A 24,492-nucleotide genomic window follows, 5' to 3' on the forward strand; every position below is an offset into this window, starting at 1 on the left:
AACGGTGAGAAACACTAATCCAAGAAATAGATTTGGGACAGGAATAATTTAAGGGAGAGTATTTCCTACTATTTACTATTTACTATTTCCTCCTAAGGTTTTCATTCTGCTTCCAAGCCATCATCCTAGCCCTAGCTATCCTGTGCGGTACCAAGACTCTCTTGCTCTTATTTCCTGCTAATTCAGCTTCTGTCTGACAGTCCATTGACTTGACGTAGCCCTTTGACCTAGCATGTGTTTCCACAAAGCACAACAGTCTTTATTCTGCCTGCTATTTGGATGGTCTCCTTCCCCAAACGTATTCTGTACCCCTGACTCGTGGGCCCTGCTCATCCCTCCATCAGCACCCGGACAGCCAATTCATGTCGTCGATTGGCAAACGCTCCTCACTGTGCGCTGTTGCTCCGTGGTGCAGTCAGGCCTGGGAGTGAATTCAAGCTTCATTGGAAGGCTGACAGCTCGGCGCTGGCTGTCATAAGACCGGACACGTTCAGACTCGGTAAAAAGACCACACTTGGTCAGGCTGTCAACAGTGGTCAGCGCTGGAGCTCACCTGGTGATGATGCCTTCTAGCACACGTGTCATGGAGGGCCGAGACCCTGCAGGTTTTCTCTGCAACCTGGTGATGAGCTCCTTCCCTCAAACTGAAGGACGTGATGGTCGCTAACATCCGCTTTAGAGACCGGCTGGAAAGAAAACCTTCATCGCACGGGTTGGACACCCCCCCCCCCCCCCCCGCCTTGCAGGGTCCCTTCTTGATCATGTGCTATTATGTCTTCCACGTTCCACTAGTTAGACTAGTTGGGGATATGCACTACTGTTACTACCTGTAACGTGTACACAGCAGTACATTTGATACAAATGTATTTGAAATATCCCCAAGGTATTGTGAGCAGTGTAGTAAACGGATGGTAAAATCCTGTGGAAATAATGCAAGGAGTATTGTTTGGCCCTTGGTAAATGTGGTCCTTGTGGTCAGATCATACGCGCTGCAACCAGCAATCAGATGGCAGGAAAGCAACAATAAAGGAGCATATGGCCCAAAAAGGTCACACGCTGTAATCATTAATTGGATTGATTAAAACACGCCTTGGCTGCAGCTCCACGAGTATCTGCGGTGTCCTTTCCGCCAAGGCCGTGTACTGATGATGGGAAATTTGGACCACTCTGCGATGTTCTCCGCTAGCCTGCCACTTTTTAATAATGTGCTGCACCGTTCTGCACCTCGGACGTTTGCGCCAATCATTTGAACCTTCTGAAACAGAGTAGCATCTTTATCTCGGTCACACAAAGTGGTTTTGGACACGGTTGGTCTGACAAACGAGAAGCTACAATCACCCGTACAGCCATCATTCATTCATCATGTGGGGCTTCCTTGCACAACCACTTACCGTTTTCACTTTCACTCCGTCTTTGGGCGTCTGCTTGGTCATCAGGTTGTACCCCAACATCTTATTGGCCAGCTCCCCAACAACGGCAGGGCTGGGGGACAAGTATGATAAGTGTGGCTTTTATAGCGACTTCTCATAAAAGAAGGATCCTAAGGAACAACATGTGCAATATGAGGAGCTTCTAAATAGTCCAACCCCACACCTCAATCTGGGCATCAAAGCAACACGGTGCAAAGCAAAGCAAAACGTCCTGATAAACGTTTGAATTCATTTCCTCATGGATGATAGCATGTTGGCCGGGCTCTGAGGCAGCAAACCATGATGCTCCCTCCACCGTGCTTCAAGATGGTGGGGAGCTGTTCCGCTTTTCCTCCATACATGACGTTGTGTGTTCCTCCCACACAATTCACCTTTGGTTTCATCAGGCCACTAAATATTTTGCCAGTCGTTCTGGGGAGTATCTAAGTGCCTTTTTGCAAACATTAAACGTGCAGCAATGTTTTTCTTTCTCAGCAGCGGCTTCCTCCGTGGCGTCCTCCCATGAACGCCATTCTTAGCCAGAGAACAACATTAGCTCACTGAAGCACTCAAAAAGACTGGTAGTACTTTCAGCCCAGACGCACCTGACTGTACAAAACAAAACAGTATGCATCTCATACAGCAACATGCATAACAGGGAATACTCACTCTTTCGTTAGGTGTACGCCCCCTTTGAGTCCGCTATCAAACACTCCCTTGCCTCTCCCACCGGCCAGAATCTGAGCCTTAAGAACAATCTCTTTGGCATCTGAAACACAAGAGACAGATCTGATTGAGGGAGGAAAAGAAGAGGCCAAAACTCTTGAGAGATGTGGAATACTACCATGCAGGGCTCAACATAAGACGTCAGTTCAACCCCATTGGCAAGGGATTTTATTCATCATTACTGCAACGCAGTGGTTGACAGACATCTGACCCCAACCGTGTACCTCCTGCACACTTCAACGTATTTATTCATGTCAATTAACTGGAAAGATCGACTATGATTACCGTCATTTCTGAAGTAGATGACTGTACTTTTTCTCATGCTTTGAAACCTGCAGTGTGTACAGTGATGCAGCTCATTTATGGCTAAAAAACTACATCCCATGTGATACTCAGCTTAAGGAAGTAGTGTCACGGGTGAGGGAATATCACATCTTAAGTAAGTTTGATCAAGTGCAGAATTACTACAGCTTCAGTTTGGACTACTCGACCACCGACCTGGAGTCTAGACGACTGCATGATCAAGGCTTTTAGCGCAAGCTAAATGGCTAACACACAGGGCGGCAACGAAAGAACGAGAGAGACTGACAAAGTGTGTGATGAAGGAATTTTGAAGTTGTTCAATTGTGATGACTAATTAATGGGAGTGGTTTCATTCCACAGTGAAGGAGGAGGACAGCGATGCATGACTTCTCAGGTAGGCTACGGTTTAACTAGCCGTGTAATTGCCACTGTTCGGCACTCTTCTCAAAAATCTTTCTGTGTCCTAAATATTCCATAGTACGGTGTGGACACCGTGCCTCATAGACAGGTACGTGTATATACGTACATATAAATGTTTTTTTCTCTTGAAATTTGGTGGGTGCGGCTTTCATGCTGGTGCACTCTTCAGCTTGTAAATGACAATAATTGGCAAGTACCTGAGGGTCAGAAAATGTAAACTTTGTTAAAAGTTGCACAAACACAAATGAATAATCCCCAGACATACATTTGAACATTTGAGCCAGTTGGAAAAGACTTTACATTTGGAATCCCACAGTATCACCTTCACTGTCATTTTCACCCCACAAGAGCTGAGAAGCCACCATCCCACTCGTCATTCACCCTACCCATATGCCTATTGGGTATCCCAAACGGGATTGGTGCTGTTGATGAAATGTCGTTTCGGGCAAGGTTATTATGTAAGTGGACAGCCATTGACAGGTTGCTCTCGTCATGTTGGACATGGACAGCTTGCTTGTACTGTGCAGCGCTGAGAGAAAGGTGAGAAAGACACCTTGACCCTCGAGGCAGGAAACAACAGGAAACAAGCTCATCCCAAGCCACTAAAGGAAAGAGAACATTTAGACAGCCTCAGGAGCCACAAATGCCTAAAAGTGCCTTCGCTGCAATCACAGTGAGAAAAAGAAGCGGAGAAAATAGTCTCTGACAGTATGGCAGGGATTAAACTAACACCGCGCTAGTGAGACCATTCTTGGTGGAGACTTCACAGCCGCTGAGGAGAAGGAAGGCAGGAAGGAATAAAGGTCTGCTCATACGCAAATGTGGTTTGAGGAGTCATAAGTGAATAAATATGTTCATAAAAAGTGCTACATTATGAAATTAAAAAGAGTTGAAAGCCAGATGAAATCAAGTGTCCTGATTGCATAAACAGCAGAGGGATGGCACAGAAGAAATAACTTCATCTTAAAAAGGCAAAAGAAGTGGAAGAACAATGATCTAGCTCAGCTGGGAAAATTTAGAGCTGGAGGTAAGAAGAACTCAAACAAAGATGTCTTTAACAAACGGTACCCGTAGGTTTGCCCTTGCCATGACAGCACTACTATTGACCAAACACTTAAAACTGGGGCCACTCGGAAGGAAGCGCTTTGCCCGATCAAGGTAATGCCTCAGTATATTCTCTACTAAAATGATGTTGCACCATCTGAAGGTTGAACCATCCAGTTACCTGGATTACCAGGCACATGGAAGAATCAGTTTTACTAAATGCTGCCGACAATGGAAACACTGTGCGGGTCCCAAGCACATCTGGCGAATGATTAAAAACCTCTTAATCGCGTTCAATGTTCATTATCCCACTGGCACCACTCGCACCAGTAAGTGCTCAAGATTGTGTTAAATGTTGAAACCTCCTCCGAGATGAGTTCATTCAACACTGTCGTTATCTTTTAACTTCAGCTTTCAATATATCAATATGCATTTTACCATTTACAATTCTGCAAGACTGCAAAAAGGTCAGAGAGAAAATTGCTTCACATTCCAGTCGTGATGGGACAAAAACAACATTCATTCTGTCTTTCTTGACATATGGCATTTGGAAATCCAACAATGTTACTTTTCTATTCGGCTGAAAACTTTACAGTATGAGCCGACTGAAAGCAGAGAGAAACCAGAGACCTCTGAGACAGGACCGTATCGGGGCGCAAATCTGAGGATTAACCGTGAATGGCCCACGTTGGGAACCTTTCTAAAGCTGGCTGGCTGTCTAAAGCGAGCCATCGGAGGAGAAGGGCCGTAGTCTGGGAGGGGACCAAGAACAACGAGCTCCAGCATTCCCATGTGGAGCAATGAGGACCTTCTGCCAATATACAGCATATGGTTGGATGCTACCGTATGTGGCTATACTGCGGAGTCGCCACACAATGCCGCCCGGCAGGATGTTGCCAAAAGCACCCGAAAGACTCAAGATGAGCCCAGACTTGAAAATCTTGAACATCTGCGGAGAAATGTGCATGGATGCTGCCCATCCAAGTCGGTGGAGCTTGAGCGGTCCGCAAAGATAATGGGCAACCTGCCCAAAGATCCATATCATATTCAAATCAATGCCAAAGGTGCATCAATGAAGTATTGCGCAACGGCTATAAATGATATCAATAGATCATCAATGATTGCCCATAATATTTTAATCAGAAGTTTCTAATACAACCAGTGTACTGCAGTGTACACACGTTACCATCAAGCTACCCTGGCAACAAGTAACCTCCGTGTTCGCTTCAGCCTAATTCGATAGAGAAGCATATGTGTGTGAAATAATTCCATGTCTCACCCTCACCATGAATAGGTTAGGGTGCGTAATGAGGAGGTGGAAGCATTAAGCCGCTTATGAAAATCATGTGCGTGAGAGACAGGCGGCTTTAGCCTGCAAAGCCTATTTAGGGCTGTTAGGACAATTTACCAATCCATGGCTTCTCCTTAGCAAAACCACAGACTAAAGAGCCAGGTCATTTATGCTGTGACATCAGGCCCTTGGAGAAGCCAGATAACTGGCAAGTGTCTCGCTAAGCTCTTGTATCATCCGTGTGCTTTGGCGCACCTTTTGTTGACCCTTAAATGCATCATTGTCCAAGTTAGCTCGTCTCCGACACTCCAGTTCTTCAACTGTACCTCCGGCCAACTGCATCCTGGCTCCTCATCAGGTGCATGTCATGGTGGATGGTAGGGTGAACCCATCGGTCTTCCTTGGTCACAGGTCCACCTAAGGGGGGACTCAGGAGGATGTGGTGGTGAATCGGAGCGCTCCCTCGCCATTCACCATATAGGAGTCACCATACAGTACCAAACACCAAAATGGCAAACAAGGATATTGGGGTAATGGTGCTGTACTGCTGATGCTTCACGATTCCACCCTTTGGATTGAGTTGTGGCCTCCTAGAGAGCAGCTACACGCAATAACCCACACAGAAAACTTTTTAGATTTTGCAGAATCTGCACCTACCCAGCTGTATTTCCTTGGATTGGTGCTTCCTGCCAAAAGGCTCCGTTTTCATTTATTCCACCCACAACCCGCCTGCGGGTGTGCCCACGCTGCTGTGATTGGTCACATGCCACAAGTGCTTCCTAACTATGAACTATAGGAGGAAGTCCAGGTTTACCAAGCGTTTTCATCCATCCCAAACGTCTTTCAGGGCTCACCATCTGAAACGTTGGCATGGCATAACACCAGAACACAACATTCTAACTACCTTTAAAAGTCCGAAAAGAGGAAAAGGCACCATAGGTACCCTTTGAGAGAAGTTAGGAACACATTGGGTGTTGTATTTATTTAGCAGGATAGGCAATGGGGGAATGAGAGCATGAACGGAAACACAGGGAGAATAGTCAGATGAATGCTGTCTTCCATCCATCCATCCATCCATCCATTTCCAGTGTTGCATGAGGGTCGCGGGACAGTGCCTGAGCCTATCCCAGCTAACTGGCGGCAGTCAGTCGCAGGGCACCTAGACAAAAACATTCAATTTAGAGTAGCATGCATGGTTTTGGAATGTGGGAAGAAACCGGAATGTCTGCACTGCAAGATCCACACCGAGTTGCCCAACGGAGAATCAGACCCAGGTCTTCCCAATCTCCTGCCTGCGTGGCACACATGCTAACCATCAGGCCTCCATGCGGACGAGATGCCTTGACTTCCTGCTTCACCGGACTATCAATTCCCATCAAGTGAAAGAAAAGCGTTCCATCAAAAGGGTCATGTGTCGTATGCAGGTGACCAACCAGAAGAGATCACAACTGTGTCTCCAGCGGGGGAGAGTCACACACACCCACGTACACACCACGAACAAAGCTGTAAGAGGGTCATTTTATCCTCAGCACTTCTGACAAAGACGGTAAGGTTGTGGGTAAGCCAACTCTACTCAGCACTAAATGCTAGCGTCAGCACCTTTCAGCAGAGACACTGTGCTTCATTTTCTGAAAAGAAAAGATGAAAGTCATTTGGAAAAGGCGCTTGAAGTGCAATGGGGCACGGGCGGCTTCACCGTTGGAACACAAAAGCAGAGGATGAGCACTGAGGGTTGGTCCAGTCAGCCACGACGCAACCAGAATAACAGCCTGCAACTAAGGAACTGCCATGTCTACACGTACGATTCGGCTCTTTGTGAAGTCAAAAAGTGATATTGTACAACGACAACATTTCATGCAAGAAAATGAGGAAATTGATTGAAAGAGGAATAATTGGCGGAGAATTGAACAGGAAAGAAAAGGTGAAACCAAAGCCAACTTTATGAGCACGGGTCTACGGTGACCACAGACGCCCAGCCAGGCTCGTAGTAAGTGTACTGTGACACTTGTTGACGGCCCTGCTAGCATAGCAGAGCGTGGTCAGGCAGGCAGTGTGCCACGTTGCCGGGAAGCGTATGGATCGGACCGCCATGCTGAGGTCATGTCAGGGCTGCAAACGCCGCGGAGAGTAAAAAGAATTTCTTGCCAGCAGAAAAGCAAAAGCACAGATATCCAAGTAACACCATATCGAAATGGAATTTCGCCCACATGTGTACTTTTGTAAAGACTAATGTACAGTACATGAGATTCGAAGGTCTCATGGCTGCCATACAGACGTTTCTGTTAGCAGTCGGACGTTCTAATGATGCTAACCAAGGTTCCATGAAGTGTGCTGGACTGTAACCTTGTTAGCACCATTCCTTTGTTCCAGAAGGTCCGAGTCGAACTGAAATGCATGCTAACCAAGACAGGCAAACATGAGTGTTTCCAAAGACACAATGTGGCAGTGAGATCAACACCGTCTTTGCGTTTTGGGTTGCTTTTTAATTCAATAGTGTTTCTCACATTAAAAACGATAATGGAGCCAAAGAAAGAGAATAGAAATACTATTGAGTATAGTATAGAAATACTATTGAATTCATGGGAAGACAGGAGGGTGCTGGTTGTTGATCTCGCTGCCACATGGTCTCTTCGGGATCAGTCACATCTTTAAGGTAAGGAAGGTAAAAGTAACCATAAATGTTCATTTAATCCTTTCATATGTCATCTATATACATTTAGAATTGTTTTAGCATATACAACTATAATTGGAAGACTATAAAAATGTGTTTTGTGTTAACATTTTTGGGAGTCAACCACTGATGACATCATAGACGGGCGACGTAACATAACTGACTTCCGGTCGAGACTGCCATTTTGTTAGCTGGCTGACAGGATGCTAGCAAGGAAGGATGTTTTGTGACGCAGTGTACTAACAACACGGCAAGACGTGCACCATGCTGTACACGAATCCGAGAATGTACACAAAAATGTGGCGTAATTTTATTAGATGCATGGAAACACACGCTAACAGAGATTTCAACTGTTTACACTTCATGGGCTCTGCGCCATTAGCATTTAGCAGACAGGAGGACTACTCCTGTGCTACTGGTTTCTGTGTGTGTGCGTGCGTCCAGTGGAGTCTACATTAGAAAAACGTTGACCTTATGACCGCTCCTTGAATGCATCTCCCAGTGAGAGTCCACAGAAATCAAAACAATACTTCCCATGAGCCGCTGACGCTCTGAATCACCCATCTGGCAACAATGTTAATTCTCCCCTATTAGCCCTATGAGTTGCCACTCAAGTTAATGGGAGTCAATGAATCATGAAGGATTTCACTTTCAAGGGGACATCACATGCTTTCCACTCGTCTGACCTATAAGTGTTGTCACAATGTTGCACTGTCGTGTTCAACCATGCCAAAGCGTCACATTACAAGGTTTGCGCATTTGGAAGCCAGCTCTAAAAGAAGTACTTCAAGTCAGCCCACGCTAAAATCTATCGGCAGACTTTTCCAAAGTTGCATTTGTGCCAGGGCCTGTGTGCGTCCTCGTATGGACAGACTTGCACCGTTCTGAGGCATTGCTGTTGTGTTGTCGGAGTATTTCACTAAAGTGTGTATGTAGTAAACCCAGGGCTAATAAACATACCACATATACATATCAGCACCACAAAAGTATCTTGGATTCATGAAGAGCTGGATACAGTATATGTGACTGTAATCTTATTATTATCATTATTATTATTGTTATTATTGATCACCAAATAAGGGGAACGCATGAGCCTGCATTTAATGAGGCTCATATAGCAAACTGGACTTGTACGTTACCGTGGGTTTGGCTCGTGGTGAATCTACCCACCCCCTTTGGAGATGCAGACCTTAGTCTATTGTATATAAAACATGTTTGCAACCTTCTAAATATTGTTGCAATGATTAGGGCCCCCTCCGCTGTGGTTGGTACTGAAAAGGAGTTCCGGTTCGTTCTGCTAGCTGCCAACGGTATAGGAGTTGATAATAAACGCTCATTCGTCTTTTAACAATGTGGGCTTCTAACATTCAACCAGATGTGGTGGACCCTGACTCCGACCCGGATGTAGAGACTGGGCAGTCCTAAGTACATGTATAGGCCAGTGGAAAAGATTGAAAGAAATGTACTTTGTCCGGCACTCTAGCGTGTCTAAACTAAATCTACTGTTTATCCTCAGGCAGCAATTCAAATTCCATCTTTAATGAGGGCATGGACAAGCAGTATTGGAGTTCCTGAGGACAAGCAGCGGAAAGAGTTGCACATCACTTGCTACCAAGCCGGTGCCGTACGTGTTGGGTCATTTGCTGAGTGGGCGGTGAGAGGAACAGGGATACGGTGGGATACGGTGGGATCCAAATGAAGCTTTTGTCTTGTGCATACAAATGTATCTGTTGCTCATTCTGGTCAAAATGATATGTGAAACTTTTGTGGAAAAAAAATCCAAGTTCACGAGGACACGCTACGCTTCTTCGCGCGGTGCTAAAGTGTCAAGGCAACGATCCAAATTGCAACCAAGGGTTAAAATAAACAAATTATGAAGAAGAAAATCCAAACAACAGCCATGCGATGTGTGAAAAACTCAACATGAGAGCTTGTGGAAGAAATTTATGCGGTTGAGTGCCGTGATGAAGAACTGAGATGGCACAATCATCAAGCTAAAAAGGAAAAAAGGGCTTCGGTGCATTAGCAAAAATTTGTAAGACGTGATTAATGTTGATAAAACTTCATCTTTGATTAATCACATGAGTTTGCATGTCCTGTAGCAGGGCCAAAGAGTCATGCAACACTAACAGGACTGCTCGGATTTCACGCTGTTCCGTAAATACCATCATAGCATTTGCAGCCACATTACGGTTTCTTCGTTTTGGGGGGAAAAGTAACAAAATGCAGTAGCTGTAGCTTCTGTTTACCATTGGCGAAAATATTACTGGCTTCGTGTTCTTATGCAGGATTATGAAAAACGTGTATTTATACTTGCCAAAAGAGATTTGGGGGCAGATGAGGACATATTCTTTACTTTGCTAAAACAGTGATGGGGCTAAATGATGTGGCTAACGAGCTGCCGTACTCATCGTTTATGTAGGCCTATACTTACGTATGAATGTGTGTGGTGATGCAAAGACACACGTATATAAGAACTACAGTCCCCATGATGCGTAGACTTCATATATATATATATATATATATTTATTTTAAAAAATGAAAATTGAGCGCATGTGGCTCATATGTGGCAGGTACACTCAATAGTTTTAGGTAACAAGTCCAGTCAGTGTTTTGGTTTCACTTTCCACTGATTTGTTACATGTGTCTTTCTACTACTCACCGAGTCTCCTTGCAGCCTCCAAGGCCTCAGAGGCCGTGTCAGCTACGTAGAACCTTTGGACAGCCACACCACAGTCTTGCATCAGCTTTTTGCTCTGGTACTCTTGGAGATTCAGCCATCTTTTAGGACTCAGCCAGGTGCACCCAAGCTGAGGAAGAGAAAGCCGGATGCCAGGATGAGACTGAGACTTTAAGCCAACTGCAGTAATCAGGGATGTGATGAGACACTCATGAAAGGTTAAATAATCCTTATTTAAGCAGCTGGCTTCTACCAATTACAGTCAGCCACCAGCCACCAGCCTGGGGCACCATCCTCCCCCACAGCTAGACCAGGTGAAAAGCGAAATCGCACGTCTAGTCACACAGTTCTGCCAACAATAGAATTGGAGCTCGCTCATGTAAACTGTCGGTGTAAAAGGTAGAAAACAGCATGTGGGGGAGGGGGGGGAGCATTTCTCATCCACTTGCACAAATGTGTTCCACAAGCACAATGTGTGACTGGCACATTGGAGAATATGGCCATGGATGAACGAGTCTTGCTAGCGGACTGGTGTTTTCTCCTGGGCCTTGGGGTGTGCCGACCCGGCTAATGAGGCACACACACGTTGGTAGACATTGAGATGTTGAAAGCCATACATGGGCTCCCCTATTAATCACCCCCCTTCATTTTTTATTTCACCACTCGTGCTCCAAATCTCAGATTTTGAAAAGATCCATGAAGTTGAGCCATCTGCCTTGCAGAACCAGGCTGACCTCCAAAACACGAAACATGTAACGCTTGCTGGCTGAGACCGTCTTCAACCATAACCATACGATGGATGGATGTGCATGTATCCACAGACGTACCTCAAACGATGCTGCCGTGTTAGCAAGGTGTGGCAGCAAAGCCACTTATTTCCTTAGCGTTAGGTTGAGGACAGCTGCCTCATAATCAGATTAGAGTGGCCAATAATTAGACCAAAAGAACATCGTTTCAGCCATTAACAAGCCTTCAGACCACGACGACTTCATCAAGTGTTTGAAATGATCATGTTTGGACCCCTTCGCCTTTTGGATGTCCGATGCCCGATCTCCAAATGGCTTCTGATTCCTCATATGCCATTGCCCGCCAAAGTGACGGTTTCAAATATGGCCGTTTGCATCAGGGCCCGCTTGGCACGGAACAGGAATTTCTTTTCCCAGGACACGCCTGCATCCTCTGTCTCATCCTTTGTTGGACGAAGCCATGACAGAAACGTCCAAAGCCCAAACTGGCAAACTATCTCCAATCTCCGAAGGAAGCAAATCACAACAGTCGCAACCTGAATATATCCTTCGTGGTGGCTGCCATTTTCTTCTTTCACGGCCTGTCCGACCTATGCAAAGCACAATGACTGTTAGCCAAGCTGTTTTCGCTCTTAATGAACGGCACAGTTTCAGCTGCCCAGCCAAACTGGGAAGAAAGATGCCTCAGTGAGACTCCGTCCTGAATATTTTACACCGAGGGGTGGAGAGCCCTCCGCTTGCAACTTCAAACAACGGGCAGCTTCCCCCTCTGTCTCAGCCAGAACACATTTACATTTCCTTCCCGCGAGGGACAAACTTTGCACTAACTAGATTTGAATACTGCTTGACTAAGGTTAATAGGCATTTCTGGAACTAGTGAGGTGCTTAGGGCTTTTCAATCATTTACATGGGCATTATTAAATGTTGGCACATTCTAAAAGTGGGAATGCAATGTGTGATAACAATGCTAACAGCTTCACGTCCAGGACAGGCAGATGGGAGTGTTGCTCAATATTGAATTACGTAAACTGCAGTAAGGATTACGGATTCAGGAGACCAAACATCAGGGCTGTGCAAAAAACTCATCTTGATTGACACCAACATGCAATCTCATTTGTAAATGACGGCCAACACTTCCGCCTTAATTGGCGCCGCTGCCCTGGCCAGCCAGGCGTGCTGGCTATCATTCATCAGCTCACGGGAGGAGTGATTGCATGAATTCATTGACTTTTCTTCGTACTGTACATGCATGAATGTACTGTCCAGTAGGTACGCATCCGGTGTTTTTGACTTGATTAGAGGTCCTGTTCTGGGACGTCCCATGAAGAAGGGCACAAAGGCAGTAGGAAGATCCTTTAGAGTAGAACAAGACACTAGGAGGTCTAATAATGAGGTCAAACCTAAGCACATGAGACTAAACATGGGGTATGTGCATGTGTGTGTGTGTGTGTGTGTGTGTGTGTGTGTGTGTGTGTGCGTGCGTGCGTGCGTGCGTGGGTGTGTGTGTGTGTGTGCGTGTGTGTGTGCGTGTGCGTGCATGAAGAAATCCTCCCAGTGATGCCCATCCAAGAGATGGAAGAGAGAATCATACCCATTTTGTCCATAGACGTACTGATTGACTTAAATATCAGAACATCATAAGACGTGTCAAGGAAGCAAACTTGCAGCACGTAGCTAATAACCATTTCATGATGTGTGCATGCAGGTCTCAAAAGGTCAAACACAGCGCACTAAACTTTGACACAGTTTTGTTGCCTTGCTGTACCTTTGCCTTTCTACTTTATCTTTTCCTAAGCCTGACACCTTGGAATAAGACTAGCCAGATCCAAGCTTATTAGCTATGCTAATTACTAAAATACCTGTAGAGACACAACAATCAGGTTTTTCCTTTCTTAAGCCTGTCTACAGGAGATTAGAGCCACCCCGCCAAGGATGCAAATCTTTGTGATCTAAATCCGGGAGGCCACGCTCTACTGCTCCTGCCTCAGCTCATCTGTCCTGTTCTTGGTCTTTGACTGACGGACGCCTTTTGTCTCGACACCGTACTAGCTTGTAGGCAGGCGAGGGATACAGACGCATACAAATACATACAAATGGCCAAAAGGCCAACACAGCCAATACAGCAGTACGACGTACCATACTTCAATACAATGAACTAGGGCTAGACCCCCCCCAGGAATATATATCAACCCGAAAGGCAAAGCGCTCAACTTATCTACTTTCCTATCCTCACCTATGACAGTGGTCATGCCCCCACGGGGGCACAGAAATGTTTTGGCATTCATACATGAAGCATGAATGACAGCCAGCCAGCCAGCACGTCGCGGCCTGGGAGAACCAGGGCAGCAGAGCCAACTCGCCCCGGCCTTTGAGGTTGACTGGGGAACGGGAGGAATGATGAGGAAAGGTTGTCCGTCATGCCGACCGAGACAGTGGCAGCACTACGATGCTTTGTTGACCTGAGGAATGACATTTCATTTCAGGTTTCACTATTGTATCATCTTTGGTATGACCAGCATGGTTCCAATGTGTACTACTCATTTAGTTGATGAATTAGATGAGGCCGAGCCCGATGGCTTTCTGCTGAACACATGAATGCCTCATAAGGCATACAAGTGCTACATGACCGGCTTTAAGACGGCACGTGCTCATTATTCACTTTAACTGTTCATGCAGAAGAGCTGCATCAACTTGCGACTTGCTCTCGTTTTATTTTCCACGTCACCTCTCCCACGGCTGCCTATGAGGAAACCTGTATTCATGAGTCATTAAGAGGAACCAAACTGCCACCTCATTAGCAGAAAAACATTCGACTGCAGCAAAGCTGGCAATAATCTTCATTTTTCTGGGTCTCACACTTTCTGATGTCTGTGCTCATCGAAGTGGACGGCATTAAGTTGGCTTTAATGTCGGCGTGGTTTGCTAAATGGATAGAGTTCATAACCTGAAAGAGACCAAATCAATTACTTGGAATTAGTGAGCTGGCAATCGCTTCATTTCTTGAGCATATGAAAATGCCCCTGTAGGAGCATTCTGGTTAATTAAGTCGCTAGCCATTTGTCATCACTAATTAGACAGTGTCATTTCAAGGGGGTTCGGCCTGCCCATGACACGTAATGATGATGTTAACCTCCACAGACTGGGGGTCTACAATAAATATTTCAAAGCTATCCATGGCAAAACAGTGTTGGTCAAAAAGCCCAGCAAGCCCAGTGACGCCATGAAGTGCTGGCTGACTCCGCCCCACATTCATTTCCCTACACTGACATCGTCAAACAGTACTTTGGTTTGCTCATTCACAGAAGAGACAAACTCAGGAGATGGTGAGCACTGGGGGTGGAATGGTACACCATCATCAAGGTTCAATAAGTAACTTGGCTTTACGGTCACGGTCCGGGTTGTTTTAAGTAGCACATATGGTCATTATAGTCTTCTCCTTTCTGTTTTGCTCAATGGAAAAACACAACAGTGAACCAACTGATTTCCAATCAAGACATTTTGTAGCATTTTGTTTCAGTTTCATCCTGACAAACCATAAAGTGACTTTTTTTAAAAAATCTAAACCCTTCTATACTTTATTCACAAGTCCACAAGTCTACTTTATTGACAGTACTTAAATAAAACGGTCCGTCCTGCACATTAACCACAAAGGCCTTACAGTGTTTGTGAGCTGATTTTGTCCTTTAACGATGAATGTTGCAGCTTTGGCTGAGGTGATGTCCTGAGAAAACCATGTATGGCGACTGCTGCACTTTACAAAAATGACACCACTGTCTCTGCTCTCGGCGCTCACCAGCAGCTTTCTGGCCGCAGCCGTAATAGTTGGTAATAGTTTGACATGACAATTGTCTCTTCCTTTTAGTTTCATCAGGCTGTCCTCTGCTGAGCCAACAGCACCCAACGTCCTCAGCTTCGTCTTCAACTGTGCAAATGTCAACTTTTCATCTGTCGGTAACATGAACAGAGAACGCTTGAAAAACATCAGGAGGCCTTTTTATATCATTGAGCTGTCACTCAAAGTCTCTTTAAAACATTCCGCAGTGATATGACGGCGGTCTCTGCACGGATAATGTAATCCGTGACGCTCTCATTCACACCTTTCTGAAAGGATGTCCATTCCGTGTATAACGCTATTAGGCAAGGCTTCACCTTTCCAGCGTCATGGTGGCGAAAGATCTGCAGCGTCCTTCTGCCATCGTCTGCAGCGTCTCTCATCACGAGGGATAAACTTTGATCATCTTTTATGATAAACTTCACTATTTGCGGTGTCTTCCTACACACCATCATCGTCCTCACCGGGCGGTTTTTAATTAAATTAGACGGAGATGCACCGAAACCTTTGTTTCCCACAGTCCATTGCTCTGTTCAACTTGACGTATTTGCAAATATGTTGTTAAAAATAAGCATCAGATGACTGCACGAGTATGTCGATTCTTACGCCCATCACGAAGATAAAAGCCTGGGTCTTTCAAATCAATGATACAAATTACGATGGCAATCGGGACTTCTTTCATAGCCGTCTGACATAAGGCTGACACGCATTATATTGATACTCGCCGGTTGTACAAGGTCATTGCTAAAATCTAATAGACAAAGAAGACTAATCAAATAGCATACTTGCAGCTATTCAAATGATTGGGAAGACCGGAGAGACCCCTGGTATGTAGCAACCAGTATGTATCCTAAGTTACAGACTCTTTCTTTGATTCAAAAGTTATCCACCCAACCTGTGCACAAGTAAGTTGTTGAAGAGTGAAATAAAACTCGGGAAAATCTACTGGAGTTGAGTTGATAGAGCGTCCTCCATGATCTTGTCAGCCTTTGCAGGTTCAGGCTGGCATTAGTCCAACACAACTTAACAGTCGATAACCACGGTGCAGTTGATGGACAGGAAAGGCAGTCCTTTAAGGTTCCTTTAAGGTTCCAAGCCAAATTGCTGAGCAAGCTGAGGTCTATTGAAACGGAAGGTCAAGCAACAGAACTCATGACACATCGAAGAAAACAATGCTGCTGCTCAAGGTTCCTTCACAAAGAAAGTTAACTTCATTCACAAGGCAGCAGATAAGACGACAGAGAAAGAAGAGCTTCAAGGGGAACTCTCACACTCTCCAGACGCTAGTGGAAAGTGAAAGAACAAGCGAAGACTGCAAAACTGGCTTGGAAATTGAAGCGGCTAATGGAGAGGCTGAAGGAAAAGAGAACATGGCATGTACAGAGCACTCGGAAGCTGACGTCAGGGAAACAAAAACAAAAGTTTAGGAAGCTGAAGAGCACATCCAAGCCCGCCTAGTGACAACTCATATGGGGCAGAGCCTCATGTCCTTAAACCAGGGGGGGTGAGTCAACCTATCCCCTGCTGACATCAACTGTTCTGTTTACATAACTGACTTGTCAATCAACCTAGCTACAGTGATATTATTGTAGCCGCTAACGTGAAAAAAACACGACACCTCGCTAAACGCGGGTCTCAGCATCATCCACAGATGGAAGAGTAGATACCTTCTGTAGCTCTCATGTTCGCTACAAAGACTCAACAAGATGCTGGTTTCCCGCCAGCATTGTTTACCAGAGGACTGGAGCACACGTCTTGTGCTGGAAGACACAGCCGCCCCGAGGAGAGCGGACATCGGAAGTGTTGTCGCTGCATCTATGCTGCTGTTGTTGACGGAACTAGCATAAGCATGTGTATCTATGCGCCTCGGAAGGAGACGTCATCAAAGAATACCAAAGAAGTGCCGTTCCCCTTTGAGCTGAATATTGCTGCCTGGTGGAGTCGTGCTAGCCACATCATGCTGTTGTTCAGGCAAAAAATGAGTTGGGACTCAACAGCGGCATTGGAGCAAGTCCTCCCGCCCCCATTTTTATCCAGAGTTGGACCACGGGTGCAGCAGCCTCAGCAAAGAAGCCCAGACTTGCCTCTGCCCGGCTGCTGCTTGTCCAGCTCCTCCTGGGAAATCCAGCAACCTATTTCTGAAAGGGAGAGCCCAGACACTCTATGTAGGACGCTCACTTCGACCGCCTACACCCACCATCTTGTCCTTTTGCTCACCACTACAGGCTTATGGCCACAGAGCAACCACTACCCTGACAGCTTTGCCTTTGGGCTCAGCTCCTTCAACATGACGGACAGATGCAGAGTCCGCATCACTGTAGACGCCTTTCGGCCTTGCAATCCATCCTTGCCTCAGGCAGGATTCCAATTGGGGCAGGATCCCCATCCTCATCCCCCAACCCAGAACCATGGATTGGCTATAGCGTGTGCTGATCCTCGTCCCAGCTACTTCACACTTGGCTGTGAATACAGCGAGTACTGCACTCCAATCAAAACTACCAATTTCCACCGCAATCAGAACTCTCAATGGTCAAGTCATCAAGCGACCGCTTGAAGTGAGGTAACTCCAACGCCTCCCGTGACATGTGCATGACAGCTATTTGAATACTGTTTGTCCCTAAAGTCTTGACTGAATGAGCTACTTTACAGGTTCCATCTGTTAGAGGAAATACTTTCCCAAACGAGTAGGGTAGAGTGATTACATCTGTACAGATGTGCGCCATTCTCCTTGGGAAGAAAGACATCATATATGACTTGGATAGCACATTCTGTTGTTTATTATACTGAGCACATCCGCACGCAGGACGGCCACTCAGACTCCTTATCCTGACGATTCACACACATTGTCCGCTTGGAGGACATGTCTCCAGTCTTGTGAGCGACAGCGGGTGTTGCTAACGTCATCTGAGGAAGCCGACAAAAACATCAGACCAAAGAGGGGAGGAGAAAAAGCGGCTGGAACAGAAAGAGAAATATGCTAATCAAGAGGATTTGGCTACCGGCTTCTGAGCGCTTCAGTTTGCAAGAGCGGCCTTCTCCCAGTGCGCCGCAGTTTTAGGGTATTGCGCAACTACTGTACATCAGAGGGTCAAATGTCAAAGCCTTCGCATGCATTGAATGACATGACTTTACACCCGGAAATCCTATGTGCTAAAGTGATGACACTTCCCATAAATGAGGTTTGACAATGTTGGCCCTTCTCTTACTGAAACTTTACACTCCACTATTCTGACCCCATCAGGCCCAGATGCTGTGCTGAATACCACATGGACCTTGTAAACTGCTGTTTCGGGAGCTTTGCTGTTCTTCAACGTCTCTCATGGATGAGTGCGGCTGTGACAAGGACTTGACAGTCTGATATCGATACTGCCAAGATCACTCCCGAGTGCTCTGTGAAAAAGACATTTGTGTTTATTCAGCATGTTTTTCAAATTTCTTTGTGACTTGTCTTCAGATTTTCAACTTGAAGTTGAGAAATTTGCCACAATTTATTGTGACTAAATATCAGGGTTTTTGCTCCTGTGATGGACGGCGGTGGCGGTGAGCCACTACAAAATAAAAGCCGCCACACCATAAAGATGTTTAACTAAAAAAAGACTTGAAAAGTAGCAGGACTGGGTTGCCGTCAAGAGCTATGGGCAGATTGTGTTATCATCTAACAGGATATCGTGGGAGTGCGGAACTAATCTTTCTGCAACCTTTCCGTTTTCTTACACGCTTTTATAAACAAGTCATCTTTTTCACGGCAATGCTGCTGCTCACAACGGCCCGAGCGTCCGGCAGTTCTTGGCCGAGAAGTACATCACCGTGCTGGACCAACCTCCCTATTCACCTGACTTTAGTCTGTGGGACTTTTTTCTTTTCCCCAGGCTCAAGGGGGTCATCAAGGGGACCCGTTTTGAAGACGTGGAGACCATCAGGAGCGCTGTAACGAAGCGTACAAGCGTGGCAGAGAAGGATGGAAAAGTGCATTAGACTTGAGGGGGATTACTTTGAAGGTGAACCCAAGTAAACCGTTGTTTGGACTTGAGAAATTGTGTCACCCATCCCTGTACTTTTCAGACACACCTCGTACATAGCTCATCATTTACAACATATTGACCACATTTAGGTTGAAAACTATTAAAAATATCCAAAAGATGTTTCATTGTGCTTCATTTTGATAAGCATGCCCCTGTCTTGCTGGCACGTGCGCATGTGGCCGTCGTATTGTGTGCAGCATTAGACGGTGACGCCAGCACGGGGCTGGCTAGTCCACCTCTTACCGTTATGCTCAAACATGACACCTGCATTGGACGACAAAGGAGCAGACAGTGTGGAGATGCGCTTTGTTAATAAAGTGCAATTGAAATGTTGGCAGTGTGATCAGCAATGGTTATGCAATATTCTCTGCATGTTCTGCTAGTTGTTGAAAAGTTACATGTATCAGTAAAAAAATACGTCATTTAAAAAAGCCCACCACAGTTTAGTGGTCTGGTGATGATGCAACATGGGAGAAGGTTGCAGCATGAGATATATTTTCCTTTATATTTATATATATTGCCTTCACCAACATTTGCAGCATGAAATATTTTGGTCCACCTTTCAGTCGGCCCAGGACCCTGAACAGAACAAGCAGTCCAGAAAACAAATGACCTGCTGAATGGATAGCTGGATGAGTTAAAGGCCGATGCCTAAGGCCTGTGGTCCACGTAATTTAAATGAAAGCACTAACAAGCTAGACCAAAGTGTCCATCCCCGCTACAGCGTATCACCGTGACATTTTATGATCATTCTCTGAATGTCAAGACTCTTGCTTCAAGCCCCCTAAAAGCAAATTTCCTTTCCAGAGAACGTGTGTTCCTTTCTCCTCTGCCTAATTGGAATTCTGTGAGAAAGGTTTTAGGAAAAAACACAATGACTGAATTCTGGAAATGAGAGCGATAGGACGGACGTGCAGCTACGTCATCACTTTGTGTACTTTGGCTAGCTGACGACCTGCCCGATCTGCAGCAATCCAAGACCAAGCCAGGATTCATTGAGCTCAGCAGTTTGCCACTTCCGATATCAACACCTATCGCCTGCAGCCATCCCAAAAGTAAAAGCCAGCAAAACCACAATGTGCGACTTATTTGGAGAATTTTGGTTTCATGTGACGAGGATTACTGCACACTTATTGCAGGTTTATTGCAGGTCCCATTTGGATGCGATGCCAGAGTACATTCATTGTGTATCTTTCCACATGTACGCGTGCATGCATTATTGGCATTAAGCACAGCAGTTAGGTATGACGAGTGGGTAGGATTGTCCCCAGAGTGCCGTTGATCATCATTTCTGTGGAGAGCGCGTCTCAGGAGACGGTAAGCCAGCTGGCTGCTTGGCTGCCATATGCCACTTTCCCAGCCAGGACAGGCATGAAGCACGAGGGCTATGCAGCTCATGTCAGGAGCCAATCATCATCAATATTTGACTATTTGATAGGATTCAATGATCACAAGCGACTGGCACGGCAATGGTGCCATTATAAAATACTAGTATGTAATAGAATAACAGAGGCCAATACCTTAACCATGCATACACCCACACTGGTAAACAGCAATGCTCTGCAAACGGTGGTGACAAGCAGGTGCTGCACACCGGCGCGTCTCCAATACCACCGACCCCCACCACGCTAGGTGCATTGCACACTGCACACAGCCCCCAATGGTGCACATTTAAAGGTCACGATTCAAGATCTTCAAATATCTGTTGATCAAGTGTTAATTAGGATGCTGTATTGTCAATTGCAGCAACAAAAGACAAATGAGATACAAGTCTAAGTCACAAGCCACTGTGGGGAAAACCATGGGAATGTTGAAAAATGTATTACATTTTTTAAAAACATTAGAGCGAGGGGTGGGTTACAATACCAACTTGGTAAGTGAATGACACTTTTCTTTCCAATATGATATTGATTCCCAATATCTTCATATTGATCTGTTTTTAACCCCGCTCTGCAGGCTCGGCAAGCCATCGTTATACTTGGCTGGCAAAGTGCCTGGTAAGCCACCCTCCTCACTTCCCTTCAGCAGGAAGCACCAGCTGCAACCAATCATCCAGGCAATCCGAACACGGCATATTCAGTGTGGCGGACTCGGCGCTGTGGATTCCCTGGAGCCGCAACGAGAACATGCACTTGCAGGAACACCAGTAGCGCCAGCAAATCCCATCTCTGCCATCAAGGAAGCTGAACAACAGCCGGGAAGTGCCATAGCTAACACTGGTTTGACTGGACGCAATAGCAGTGTGGTGTGTTTAATGACACTCTGTAAACACGGACTCTGAACTGAATATCTTGTTGACTTTACAATTTATTCATGTTATCTATGAAACGATATTTGTGTTGGAGGTGATATTGTGTGAGTAATTTCATTCATTTGCTGGAGCCTATCCCAGCTGTCTTTAGGCGAGAGGCGGGGTCCGCCCTGGCCTGGTGGCCAGCCAATCCCAGGGCACATATAGACAAACAACCATTCCCACCCACATTCATACCTATGGATTTCAACTCCAATTTGATGTGGCGGAATAACCTCGCATTCGTGTTTTTGGAATGGGGGAGGAAGCCGGAGTCTTCCCACGCATGCACGGGGAGAACATGCAAACTCCACACAGAGATGGCCGAGTGTGGAATCCAACTCGTGTTTCCTCGCTGCGTGGCCTGCAAGCGAACCACTCGGCCGTGAGTAATTTCATTGTGACAAATGAGGACATCTCGAGCAGGGAGGAGTAGAGCAAAACCATGTAACCCACGGTAACCCACGGTAACCCACGGTAACCCACGGTAACCCACGGTAACCCACGGTAACCCACGGTAACCCACGGTAACCCACGGTAACCCACGGTAACCCACGGTAACCCACGGTAACCCACGTGGCAGTAGTCTATCATGGGATCCATTTGCATTGTGGACAAAGGCTGAGTTTAATCAGAACAAACGTGGTGTTCAAGGTACAAAGGTTAACCTTTACACTGCAGTCCTATCTGGTGGCAAACTGTGGTGCTTTCACGGCTTGAAGCGATTCCCTATTGAAGGCTTTGGGACCCGTTAAGGTAGCTTCATAAGTCACATGTGAAAAGGTCAATCGAGTTGAAGGGTCCATCTAAGATGCGTTCGGGTAATCTGTTTAATTAGACATTACCCGTTTCACAGTTTTTCTTCAGGAAAGATGACCTATGCAACAAACACGTAGGAGTGTTTTTCCAGCAGACAATTGTTCCATCAACAACTGATGCCACACTCACAACTTTACTCAGACATCCCTCTCCTTTCCCGGACATGCTAACGTACTAAAAGTACCCAAAGGGCTGATTACAGACCGAACGGAGGCGCGGACATGTCCGGCTTCCGACACCAGAGAGCAGGCATGCATTATGAAAGGAGAGGTAACAAGGGTACCTTCAGTTTGTCAACAAGAAGGTGCTTTGCGGTGGCTGTCCTCAACCCTCCAGCTGCAGCCTGCGATGCCATGGATGCCGCCATGTTGACACGGAAGTCTGAGTGGAGGTGACGTCACCACGACGCGCAGGTTTCCGCCGACAAAGGGGCGGTGCTTATCTTGGGAAGGGGCGAAGTCGGCATGACTGTTGCATCAACATCGGAAGTCCTGACATAAAAACATTTAAAAAGTAAGACGGTGAGACGTTAGCTATTTTGACTTCCTGTCTTTAATCAAGTGAAAGCCAAACTTCCTCATTTGTATTTAATTGCAATGCACCACATTGGAAACTATCAGACCTCTTCGGATGGTAATAGTACAGAAATGCATATTTTTCGAAATGGAAGAAACTATTTTCCAGAATTGTAATACATATTTTCAAAATGTAAACCACAATGAAGAGTCTTTTAGTTTTGTAGTGCTGGTTACCGGTACATAATTCACCCCGGAACGATCGATAGGGGAGTGGTTGCCACCCGGAGGGGTGGGCGCGAGGGACAGGTTTTTTTTTTTCTCTTTTCTTCCTGTGGTGGTCGCGAGACGGCGTTCAGGCCTCACGTACCAAATAGTGCAAGTTAAAGTTTGTGAAGAGAATAAACTTTTCTCCCAAATTCGACATCCGCCTCAGACTCCAGTTCTTCGGCGCTTCAGTTTTTTTTATTTTTTATATTTTTTATCTATCACCTTTGCCACTTCTGTATGTATTTTCTGCCCATATACAGACCTCTTTAAAGAGCCTCAAAGGGTTTTACACGCAGGCAACAACAGATGACGTCCCCTGATCTGAGCTAGCTTGATTGGCCACTCCAAATGGTCCATAGGTACGAATGTGAGTGTGAATGGTTGTTTGTCTATATGTGCCCTGTGATTGGACCCCGCCTCTCGCCTGAAGTCATGCATGGACTTGAACGGCAAATGTGTTGAGTGTCCATTTAGTGTATGAGGACTCATAACTGAAAGCAAGCCATATTAAAAGTGGTGTGAATCCAATGCAAATGTAAAATGCCGAGCACGGCAATCTTTTCTTCATCTATTGTGTGACCTTGTTAGCCATCCATCTTAGAGGTAGTAGCACAATGTCCTGTTAAAAACGACAAGATGATCTTTTGTGAATAGCCGAGTAGCCCACTCAGACAGTCCTCCACAGCTCTCATTATGTGGCACATCTTGAAAGGGCAAAGAGGGCAACGCCATCATGAAGAGCAGTGATTTTGGCAAAGGGCAAAGTAGGAAGGATGAGAGAAACCAACCAAGCGGTGTCAGCATACCAGTGAAGATCGGACATGGAGGAGATGAAGAGCAGCAAGGTCCCCAACAACTTTTACAGCCAAACTAAGAGAAAAAAAGGAATGCAGTAGTGCCTCGTTTAAGTGGCATAAAGAAACATGTTTACAACCTTCTAAATATGGTTTTCACATTTTAGAGACCTTTAGACATGAAATAACATCCCTATAGTCACCCTTATACGCCATTGAAGACATAAGTACGAGTCATGCTCATGTTTGTTGCCATACAGTCAAGTCAAAAAACCCAAACAAATGTAGCTACTTCTTTATCCACTCGAAATGACAATTTCCTACTTGACTTCTATTTTAGGGGCTCCAAAAGGTTTAATGAAGTTTCCCTCGCCTCCTTTCCACTGAGAAAAACAAGGAATGTGGAGGCAGAGAGACTAATTTGTGGTTTCCCCCAACAATCTATCATCAGTTTACACTCAGCACGAAGTCATTATGCCAGCGAGGGAGCACGGCGGCTCCCCACAGGCTCTACAGTCGGAAACAAGCCCTCAATCACACTTAAAGTGCAGCAGGGGTGCTCGCAAAACAACAGACACGGCTCACAGCAAGGAGCTGCCAAGATGAGCCACCCCGCCCCGAGTGTGCACCACACTGTCAATCTCTGTCCCTCGTCTCACC

At 45.9% G+C, this 24,492-nt stretch overlaps 1 protein-coding gene across 2 annotated transcripts in view; it reads right to left on the reverse strand.

Annotated features, from left to right (window-relative positions):
* suclg2 (succinate-CoA ligase GDP-forming subunit beta) overlaps positions 1-22,673 on the reverse strand; it is a 53,435-nt gene extending 30,762 nt beyond the window's left edge. For both annotated transcript variants that reach the window (XM_078794472.1, XM_058072944.2), the window contains exons 1-4: positions 22,537-22,673; positions 10,527-10,674; positions 2,079-2,178; positions 1,392-1,482 (exon numbers count right to left, since the gene is read on the reverse strand). In XM_078794472.1, coding sequence (XP_078650598.1) covers positions 1,392-1,482; positions 2,079-2,178; positions 10,527-10,674; positions 22,537-22,620 — 423 coding nt within the window. In that variant the 5' untranslated portion in view covers positions 22,621-22,673. The remainder of the gene's footprint in view (positions 1-1,391; positions 1,483-2,078; positions 2,179-10,526; positions 10,675-22,536) is intronic.
* Positions 22,674-24,492: the final 1,819 nt, after the last annotated feature.

This window comes from Doryrhamphus excisus, linkage group LG11 (genome assembly GCF_037039965.1).
Source record: "Doryrhamphus excisus strain RoL-2023G ecotype Guam linkage group LG11, RoL_Dexc_Guam_v1.1, whole genome shotgun sequence".
In the NCBI taxonomy this organism is placed as follows: Eukaryota; Metazoa; Chordata; class Actinopteri; order Syngnathiformes; family Syngnathidae; genus Doryrhamphus; species Doryrhamphus excisus.